Here is an 11439-nt window from a genome sequence, read left to right on the forward strand (position 1 = left end):
AGCGATTGGAGGAGAAGGGCCTTAGTCAGGGAGGTGACCAAGAACCTGATGGTCACTCTGACAGAGCTCCAGCGATTCTCCGTGGAGAGAGGAGAACCTTCCAGAAGAACAACCATCTCTGCAGCACACCACCAATCAGGCCTTTATGTTAGAGTGGCCAGACGGAAGCCATCCTCAGTAAAAGGAACATGACAGCCCGCCTGAAGTTTGCCAAAATGCACTTGAAGTACTCTCAGACCATGAGAAACTCTGGTCTGATGAAACCAGAGGTTACTTGAAAACCAGAAGTTTCAAATAAGGTTGAACTATTTGTCCTGACTGGCAAATGTCATGTCTGAAGGAAACCAGGCACCGCTCATCACCTGGCCAATACCATCCCTATAGTGAAGCATGGTGGTGGCAGCAGCATCATGCTGTGGGATGTTTTTCTGTGGCACCAACTGGGAGACTAGTCAGGATCGAGGGAAAGAAGAATGCATGAGAGCGCTCTGGACCTCAGACTGGGGCGAAGGTTCATCTTCCAACAGGACAACGACCCTAAGCACACAGCCAAGATAAAACAGGATTGGCTACGGGACAACTCTGTGAATGTCCCTGAGTGGCCCAGCCAGAGCCCAGACTTGAACCCAATTTAACATCTCTGGAGAGATCTGAAAATGTTTGTGCACTGATGCTCCCCATCCAACCTGATGGAGTTTGAGAGGTCATGCAAAGAAGAATGGGAGAAACTGCCCAAAAATAGATTTGTCAAGCTTGTAGCATCATACACAAAAAGACTTGAGGCTGTAATTGGTGCCAAAGGTGCTTCAACATATTATTGAGCAAAGGCTGTGAATACTTATTTACATGTGATTTATTTATTTTTATTATAAATTTGCAAAGATTTCAAACAAACTTCTTTCACGTTGTCATTATGGGGTATTGTTTGTAGAATTGAGGAAAATAATGAATTTAATCAATTTTGGAATAAGGCTGTAACATAACGAAATGTGGAAAAACTGAAGCACTGTGAATATTTTCCAGATGCACTGTAGATAGATACTGTAGGCATTCATATATATTTATCTTGTATATATGATCAGTGCTTCATTATTAGATGGGGAGAATGTTTAAAATTTTTTACTATGGATACACAGTGCGGCTATCCTTATGAGAACTCTCCATATACATAATTATTTTTATACTGTACGAACTATTGATTCTATCCCCTACCCCTAAACCTAACCCTCACAAAAAACTTTCTGCATGTTTAAATATTTAAAAAATAAAATAAATAGTATATATATATATTTTTTTAAGCGATTCAAATCATGGGGAAACTAGAAATGTTATAATAATATACATTTAAAGCATAATACCCTTGTAATTACCAGATTGTTACCTAAAAAAAAATCCTCATAAACCACGGCACGCACGGACAACACACACACACACACACACACACACGCACACACACACACACACACACACACACACACACACACACACACACACACACACACACACACACACACACACACACACACAATGTATTTCACAATGTAAACAACATGTATTTCGTCTGAGATTTTCATGACTATGTTTTACTGCCCTCTACAGATCATTTGTTACACTCACAACGATGCATTATTTCGTATGAAATAAAATGCAACATTTAAAATAAAAGTTACACTTATACTTGACAAAGATTTTATTATAATGATATTATAAAAAATTACAACGAAACAAATATCCTGTTTCACTATTTCGAACACAACTTGTGTTAGGAAAATGAGTACAGTACCTACAAAATATGTTTCAGTGTGCTCACACATTTAGCCATTTATTGGGTGTATTTGTGTAAATTAACCTACACAAATCAGTCACAAAGAGTTAATTCGTTAAGTCAATAACTTGCTCATGAAAGGTTTCAGATTTATTGCGAGGAGCGCTAAAAAGAGACTTTTATTTGTGAAACTTTGAGAACGGAAGTGAACAATGACGTAGTTAACCCGAAGAAAGAATGTCATCCAATAGCAAGAAAGTATGGGAGTAAGTGTCAGTGACGTATTCATTTCTGCCCAATGGGAAATTATTTGTAAATATTTGAAATCCAATGGGCGGGCCTAGAAGTCGCCGAGAGGGAAGTTCAAGGACTGGGGAAAAGTAAACGGCAGTTGTTTTTGCAGATTGCGTTTTAGAAAAAGTGTATTTAACTCTAAAATAAAGTTAATTATTTAATTCCTAAAGAAGAAGAAACAGTAAGTGCTATAAACACACTAAATTAATAAACATTGTATATAAGGAAAAGTTAATTATGTCGTGTGGCATTTTCCACAAGCCAGCATTGGAGGGAAAAGTCGGAACCCAGTAAAAATGAAATAATTGTTTATTTGCGTATTAAAACGGACACCTGCTGTTGTTTTAAGTATTCTATTTAAAACAGCAATGTAAACGTGGCTTCTTCTAGTCGCCACAGATTCCTTTTTTGCTATACCAAACATAATGTCGGAAATGACAGACCCGTGGTATAATTAAACTAAACTTCATTTCAGCTAATAAACTCTCAACTTTAACTTTGCGTGAACTGTATGTAATGACTTAATTGTTTATGACAATTTATGTTATCTGTTATTCATCCAGAAACAACGTCACGTCATGTCCCACAAACAGATTTTTTACTCTGACAAATATGACGACGAAAAATTCGAGTACAGGTATGTTTTTAAACCATCCATGCTATTATTATTATCACCATTATTTTTTATTATTATAAGGATAGCTGCTATTATGTTTTAGATCAACAGACATTTATAACGAGGCAAATGTATAACATGGGTTTACTACTCTTTTATTATTATTTTTAAAGGCATGTCATGCTTCCTAAGGACATTGCTAAAAAAGTTCCAAAGACCCATCTAATGTCAGAGACAGAATGGAGGAACCTTGGTGTTCAGCAGAGTCAAGGATGGGTACATTACATGATTCATCAACCTGGTATGTGTAACTGCTACCCATGTGTGTGGGATGGATGGATGGATGGATGGATAGATTCAGTGCCCTCACTACAGTCCTCACTGTGAATTTCATTTAATTTATAAATCTTTTTTCTTGTTAGAACCACATATTTTGCTCTTCCGGCGTCCTCTGCCTACAGCCCAATCCTAGTGACTTCAGAGCAAACAGAAATGGAACAAAATTCAGAGGAATGGACACAGTCAGATTATGTCTGAGTGATGCTGGATGTACCTTGGATCATATCATGTCAATATCATTTGTTCTCCTTTTTTACTTCTGCATCCATTGTAGACTATGCTGTGGGTGAAACTATGCCCACTATTCTTGATCTCTGTTTAACTGAGATGGAACTGCACATATGTCTTGCTGCACCTGTATTTATTATTTCTTATCAAGCTTATGTTATCAGGATTCTATATATGAGCTTCACTTGATGAGTTTTGATTGGTGTCACTGTTAAGTAAATGGTATGGCAACAGTGAAACTTGTGTTACAAAGTGCACAGTTCGAACATTTTACTAAAAAAATAAACTAATTTCCTTCTTGAAATAACGATATTGTTTGTACCAACTTTTCTTTTAACTGTTGTCAGAGTCACTAGAAAGCAGCTTGATGTATTTTAGGTTTACCGATAAACATTTTAGCATATTGTTTAACATATTGTATTTTGAATGGTTTTTGTATGAAACCTGGGCTAAATATTCCAACTCGAACGATCATACCTGTTAATGAAAATTCTGGAAAATACAATATCAGAAGTGAATAGGAGAGAGCAGAATTTTAAGACTTTCTTCTGCAGAACACAAATGAAGATTTTTAGAAGAATATTTCAGCTCTGTAGGTAAATACACAGTTAATGGTGACCAGAACTTTAAAGCTTCATAAATGACAAAGGCAGCATAAAAGTAATTCATATTACTCAAGTGGTTAAATCTGTCTTCAGAAGCAGTATAATAGCTGTGGGTGAGACACAGTTCAAGAAGTGTGTTTTTACTATAAACATTTTGAAAGTGAAAGTGGAGATTTATATTAAAAATTGCATTGCTTCAGAAGACATATAGTAAACCACTGGACTTGTATAGATAACTTTTAAGCTGCTTTTATGTGATTCTTGAAGCTCAAAAGGCCTTAAACCTCTGGGGCTGACGGACACGCTAGCTCGTCCTGCTGGATTTTTTCGTCATTACAGTGGAAACAACATAAAATACTCCATCATTTTGGGGCATACAGATAAGTGTAAGACATCATTTGAGACTATAAAGCATCATTAGAGTCTACTTTTATTTGTGTACACTCACAATAACAACAAAACCTTGTGCTTTTGTAAAATAAAGAAAATAAAAAGGGTGAGCTTTCAGCAGTCTCTGTGTTCACGAGCATATTTCTGAAACACTTCACAAAAACGAACTGAAACTCCGCGAATTCTTCTCACACAAACATGAAACATATGTCTAAAGAAAGCTTAAAATGTCTACTTATAAATAAAACAATTCAAATTTAAAACAAATATTCTCCTACAATGTAATCTGTTTGAAACAAAGTGATGTATAGTTTCTCCTGGCTCAGCTAATTAGCTCTGTGGTCACCCCCACGGGCAGAGCGTGCCATTCATACGCTAATGTGCTGAGATGATCAATGCAAATGGTAAACACCCCCAACTGCAGCCTTAAAAACAAATTTCATTTACAGTTCTGCACATTTGGATGATGGCATGATACAAAGATTAGGAAAAGTCCATATTTTCCAACTTGTAGCATCATACACAAAAAGACTTGAGGCTGTAATTGGTGCCAAAGCAGCTTCAACAAAGTATTGAGCAAAGGCTGTGAATAGTTATGTACATGTGATTATTTTTTTTTAATACATTTGCAAAGATTTCAAACAAACTTCTTTCACGTTGTCATTATGGGGTATCGATTGTAGAAGTTTGAGGAAAATAATGAATTTAATCCATTTTGGAATAAGGCTGTAACATAACAAAATGTGGAAAAAGTGAAGCACTGTACATTAGACTGACCTTGACTGTTACTGTATCAATTTTCAAGTCATTTTACTGTATAGGTTTTGAGAAAAGTTTAGGCAAAATCACCCCAAAATTCAAAAGTCACTTCCAATGTCACTGGCTTTCTGACACGGGACATCAACCAGCTAGTTTTAAAGTTAGCAACAGTGATAGCAGCATCATTTGTTCAGGCGACTTTCGAATTGTGAAAAAATAAATGGCTGTGCTTAAAACCACGGCGTGGTCAATAAACGAGATGCAGAGTGTCCACTCGTTAGCGAAGAAAAACTAAAAAGTCTTTCAGGAATACACATGGCTAACAATGGATCAGCAGTGCAGGGAAAAGTAAAAAAACTTAAAAGTGACTACAGAACCATCAAGTAAAATGGTTCGACCAAATGGACGCTATCTAAACCGGCGAGCAATGGGAGGGAGAGTGCCCTGGACATCCACGACAGAGGATGGTATGTTTTGTTACGCTAACTCTACTCTGCATGAAAGCTTCACTTTATTTAGTTGACCAGCTACTGGAAAACTTGCTTCTTAAACAACCAGGCCAATTTAACTGTTACACTTGTGTAAAATCACCATGCAACAACTGCTTTATGCAGCACAATGAGCTAGTAGATAGCAGCTAGCGGTTGTGTTATTGTTTTGGTCAGTTTGTGTTGTGTTTAAGATGATGTCACGACAGTAGAGGCGGCGCAACTATGATGATCAGCATATAATCCCACACACTAGCTGTGGAAAAGCAAGCTCAGAAAAGTAAAGCGAGTCGAAACGTAACATGCAGTGGAAATGTGCATTACACTGTTGAGGGATTCTGTGGAATTCTGAAGACCTGACAGGGTGGAGCTCAGACTCACGGGCTTCTGGCATGCAATTTGTGAAACAGTTGTCACACTTTGCTATTAGCATCGAGGAATACATTTTGATTGTATAAACTTTTTGTTTTTTTGCTATTCGTTTGTAGATGAATTATGAGTGGAAAGCGATTGAAAATACATAGGTGAAAAGGTCAATGAGAAAGAAAGGATGAAAAAATACGTATGTATTAGGCATGTTTCGCCAGCAGAGAAAGCTTTGCTGGCCCTGAGAAATTGCCACTGCTAGGGAGAGTAGAGTCACATGGGGTAACCCTGTTGTGGACGTGATTACGTGGTTCTCATTCTCAATAGGACTCATGCTAAGTTGTGAGTAGATTGCGGAGAATAGCATGAGCCTTCACATGCTGTGAGTTTCCTCAGTGTCATGCACAGTGAGCCACGTGATAAGATGCGTGGATTGACTGTCTCAGAAGCGGAGGGAATCCCAAAAATGAATAAAAAAAAGATTGCCAGGAGAACAGATGTGATTTTTGTGCACAGAAAAAACCTTGTTTTTTTTTAACTATCCTTAAGAAATTAACTTAACTACAGTTAGTCATGTACAGTTATTGTAGTAAACCCATAGTTCATTTTGTATACGTAGGGAATCTACAACTTTGGAAATGCAAATATAACTGGAATTTATGTAGATCTACACAGAATATATTAGAGTATCAGTGAGGCAGTTGTATTCTAAATGTGTTTAGGCTACTGTTTAAAAATAAATAAATAAATATATATATATATATATATATATATATATATATATATTTTTTTTTTATAAATACCACAGATATTTTTGTCAAACAACATTAGAAGCCAACAATTGTTTAACCTGTGTTGACTGTAGCATTACTACAAATATCACAGTTACACTTACAGCTTTTAGGTAAGACATATGGTAAAGTGTAAATGGGATTTAAGTTATATACAGTACTATTGTTTTACTGCTTTCATTTATTCGGCATGGACTTTTGAGACAAGAAGCCACAGGCAATTTCAGTCAGGAGGAGGCAGTATTTGATTCCATGAGTTAATGAGCCCTGGGTGTGTCTGACTGGTAGTCTGTCATTGGTTTACTATAGAGTTTTAAAGACCAGACTGCCATACCAGTTTCTAAGGTGTGGTTCATCTTGTTTATTGCCAAAGTGTAATCAGACTTAAATTAATGTAGATTTGGAAATAAAAAACCGAGAAAGAGAATCTCTGTTACGGTTATCTTCTTTACTAATTTCATATTAAACAATACAGTGGTCGCCACAAATATTGCCACCCTTTTTAAATATGAGCAAAGAAGGATGTGAAAAATATTTCTTTATTGTTAGTCCTTTTGATCATTCATTCAAAATATTTGACAAAAATATTTGTTTTTTGATAAAATATGTGTTGTGTTTGCAATTGTTTGATGTCCATTAGAGGATATATCTTTGTGAATATTTTGAATAAATGATCAAAATGATAAACAATAAAGACATATTTTTCACAGCCTTCAATGCTCATATTTACCAAAGGTGCAAGTATTTTGGCTTTGAAGGTAATTTGAGCTTTTCTCATGCTTTTATGGTCCACCATTTTTTTCAAGCCCAACGTCAGCAGGGTGGATCTTTTGACTACCTGAAAACTGCAAAGCACTTGTGTCATTTCTCATCTGCATTATCCTGAGACAGGAAAGAGGTAACCTTTCTCCTCAATTTATAGATATTATTACACTGGTAATGCATGTATATAAACAACATGAATTTAGTTGTGTTAACCAAAAAATTTATCAGTGGTAAACAAAACTTATTTTCTTTCAAAATCCCAAAAGATACACTTTGGATTTTATTTTATGTATCCCTTTAGGTGTTCATGACACAAACTCTAATTTAAATATATTTTTTATATAAATTTTATCTAAAGAGCACCTTTTTCATTTGGTATTTCAACCCTCTTTACTTGACTTCATATCATAACCGTTGTTGTTGTTTTGTTGTAGCTGGTGGATAATTGAGATGGTTGTGAAATCCCCTTGAGGGTGATTAGTGTTACCTCTGGTGAACTTGAAGTCTGTTCAATTTAAGCCGTTCTTCAGTACTCAGTCAATAGTACTTTTAGAAAAGTGCAGATTTATATGAACTAGGGAAGGTTGGGCAATACCACTTATTTTCTTTTCAAGTCCAATATCGTCGATACCGATAACAATACCGATACTTCTATAAACACATATTTTTTTGATGATTACTTGGGATAAAATGGGTTATTTAAAATAATATTGTTAGTCAATATTTTTCAAGTCAATATTTTTTTTGCCTAAACAGAAAATGTTTAGACTTTTGTTCTGTTTACCCTTACAAAAATAAACAATTTCACTTCAGTAACTATAGTTTAACCATTGTATTCAGTCAAACCATAGTTATCACACAATTAACCATGGTTACTACTATGATATTACTGTAGTAAAACAATGAGTTGATCACAAAAAAAAAAAAACATGGTTAATACAGAATTACTTTAACTATTATTTAAATTACTTATTAACAACAATTACACACAATTATAAGAAATAAGAAATGTCACCTTTAGATATGTTATTTTATCTTGAAGTTACTCAAGAAGCAGTGGCGTAGTAGTGTCTGAGGAGGTGGGCATACTGTGAATTTATGAAAAATGCATGCACCTGATCTCTAAAATTAATTTACATTTATATACAGTTCATGTAAAATGTGTAAGAAATTTTTTTCCCATTAAAATTGGGACTGTTGTAATTATAGTCCCACATAAACTTACAATATTTATAACAAGTTTCTTCATGGCATGGTGTAAGAGAGGACACTGCTAAGAACAATGGTATGATCACTTGATGTTATATATGTATTTTATTTAATGGGTGTCATTAATGTTCCTTTTATTAGGCTACTATGAAAATTGTTAATACTTTATTATTATTCTAACTAATAAACTAATTCATAATACGCAATAAATTAATCATTGTAGCTAATATGAGTAGTAATGTTCACGTTAACACGTTATCTTGTATTACCATATATAACCTACATAAAAAGTTATGTTTTTATTATTATTATTTGTGTACTATTATGTGCATTTCTGTGTACAGTGAAATTGTTTTCCTTCTTAGAAATATAAATGTAACTTATTTGATATCACGAGAAAAAGGCACCACGACAGCAGTAAAAGCCAAAAAAAAAGAAAAAAAAGAGCATTAAAAACAGGGGTGCAATAACATGCAGTATTTTCACAGTTTAATTGCATAAGTTACATTTAAATGTATATACATATATTTACGTTTAGCAGGGAAATAAATATGCAGTGCAAATTAGAGTTCCCTTATGACTTCAGTCCACTTGACATTGCGTTTACTAACGCATATGGGAGTGCCTTCAACGACCTATTTGAAACCTCTCTACAATAACGCCAATATTCTAATATTGGCTATGGTGTTTGAGCCACACCTGTTTTGGCGCAAAACTGACTGCTCGTTTTTAAAAAATATATATAGTTTTTTTTTATAACAAATGCCATAGTTATTTTGGTCAAATAATGTTAGAAGCCATCAATTGTTTAACATTGTTTTGTTTTCAAATGATAGTTTCTCCAGGTATGCTTGTGCATCAGACGTTGGAAATGTCCCGCCTCTTACTGAAACGGAAAATATGATTAGTTAACAAATATCCAATCGTGTCTGAAATGAACGTTCTGATTGGTGGATCAGCTTAGTCTGACTGTCTGTCTTCCAGTGCATCTCCGTGCACATTTAGAGAGAATCTCTGTACATTCATTTAAATAATAATAAAAAACACAGTTCACTCAACAGTGCTGCGGCGTCGTGTTAATAGATTGAAAAAGTTCCGGGTCAAAAGCCTACTCGATCTGTCCCTAGTTGAAAAATAAATAAATAATTTAGAATCAATATTTTTGTGTGAAGATCGATATTTTTGATACCACATCAGTATCGAGTGTATCAATACTTTAGGATTGATCCACCCGTCCCTAATATACACCAAGAAGCACTAAGTAGAGCCTAATGTGTGCCATATTGTAACGTTCTGGCATGCAATGAAAAGACAAGACTGCTAACAAGAACCTCAAACTATGAACCAATGAAAACAAAACACACGAACAGGGGAACCACATGACTAGATCACATGAGAGAGACCACTTTTTGTCTCTCTCCACTGGCTGCCGGTTCATGCACGTATTAAATTCAAGGCCCTGATGCTGGCATACAAAACAGTCACTGGGTCTGCTCCAGCATACCTAAAAACATTTATGCAGAGCTACGTTCCCACCAGAAGCCTGCGGTCGGCTAAGGAACGTCGCCTTGTCGTACCAAAACAAAGAGGCACCAAAACACTTTCCCGGACTTTCAGTTTCATCATACCACGGTGGTGGAATGACCTTCCCAACTCAATCCGGGAAGCTAACTCACTCTCTATCTTCAAAAAACGGCTAAAAACACATAATTTTCCAAAAGCACTTAACCGGTCACTAAGAAAAAAAAAAAAAAAAATGTACAGTTCTTGTTGCACTTAAATCTGTTTTGTATACTATTCTGATGATAGTGAAACTTTGTAATATGGCACTTTTTGTACCACTGTCTCCCTAAGATGATTCGCTGATGTTTTTCCTCTTTTGTAAGTCGCTTTGGATAAAAGCGTCTGCCAAATGAATAAATGTAAATGTAAATGAGGGAACAGGAACAATGAACAACATTTTCAAAATAAAAGACCTGAAAACATGAACAAAGACACATTTAAACATGATACATATGGCTAACCTAGAGTCCAGTCAAATATAAATTTACACTGTATAATACATGTTATAACTAGGGCTGTCGATTTAACGCTTTACTAACGCGCAATTAATTTTACAAAAATTAACATGCTAAAAACATTAAAGCATTTAATCGCATACTTGTAGTACCACCTGGTTACTCCAGAGGGCAGTAAGTGAAACTTTAGCTGTATGAGCAACACACAGTTTATACAGTGAAGAAAACACTTCAGCGGACACACATCACAGACGAGCGTTACATTCTTGCGGTCAAAACACTTGAAGGAGCACAAATGTGATCTAAGGAATCTTCAAGATATTTTAAAGATTGAGTATTAATTTATATTTAACTTGACACAGTGACCTAAACATATTATTTTTATGACGCTACACAAGCATGTCTGGCCTTAGGTCGTATGGTCTTAACCTCACAAATATTTAATTACCAACAAGGTTAAGGAGGTGTCCTTTAAATCTGTTACACTGTTTTTACCCAGTCAATCTTTATTTAAGAAACATGCTCCCTGAAATAGATCTTTGCTCCTTCTGTAATGCTGTAGATGAATCTGTCCCTCACCTTTTTTGGGAATGTGTCCACTGTAGTATTTTGGAGAAAATTTTGTTTGTTTGTATGTACCTCTATTTTAACTAGTTTTTCTTTGCTTTATAAAGACGTTTTATTTGGTTTTCACAGTTTTGATCATTTAAAAGTGAATATTTTCTGATTAATCTGTTTATTTTTCTTGCCAAGTTGTTATTTATACATAAGTGTAAATTTATGTCTAATAAAGCTCCTATTTGCAC

The 11439-nt window shown here is 35.1% G+C and overlaps 2 protein-coding genes across 2 annotated transcripts in view; both read left to right on the forward strand.

Moving 5' to 3' along the window:
* The first annotated feature begins 2105 nt into the window (after positions 1-2105).
* Positions 2106-4174, forward strand: cks1b (CDC28 protein kinase regulatory subunit 1B). Its single transcript, XM_052093311.1, has 4 exons — positions 2106-2240; positions 2623-2696; positions 2849-2976; positions 3098-4174. Exons 2-4 carry the CDS (start codon positions 2638-2640, stop codon positions 3145-3147), a joined length of 237 nt encoding a protein of 78 aa, XP_051949271.1. The 5' UTR covers positions 2106-2240; positions 2623-2637; the 3' UTR covers positions 3148-4174.
* A 3318-nt stretch (positions 4175-7492) lies between these two features.
* Positions 7493-11439, forward strand: part of LOC127620091 (nuclear GTPase SLIP-GC-like) — a 26326-nt gene continuing 22379 nt past the window's right edge. Inside the window, exon 1 of the mRNA XM_052093188.1 lies at positions 7493-7539. The gene's annotated coding sequence lies outside the window, so the exon portion shown is untranslated. The remainder of the gene's footprint in view (positions 7540-11439) is intronic.

The sequence above is a fragment of the Xyrauchen texanus genome, chromosome 26 (assembly GCF_025860055.1).
Source record: "Xyrauchen texanus isolate HMW12.3.18 chromosome 26, RBS_HiC_50CHRs, whole genome shotgun sequence".
Lineage (NCBI taxonomy): Eukaryota > Metazoa > Chordata > Actinopteri > Cypriniformes > Catostomidae > Xyrauchen > Xyrauchen texanus.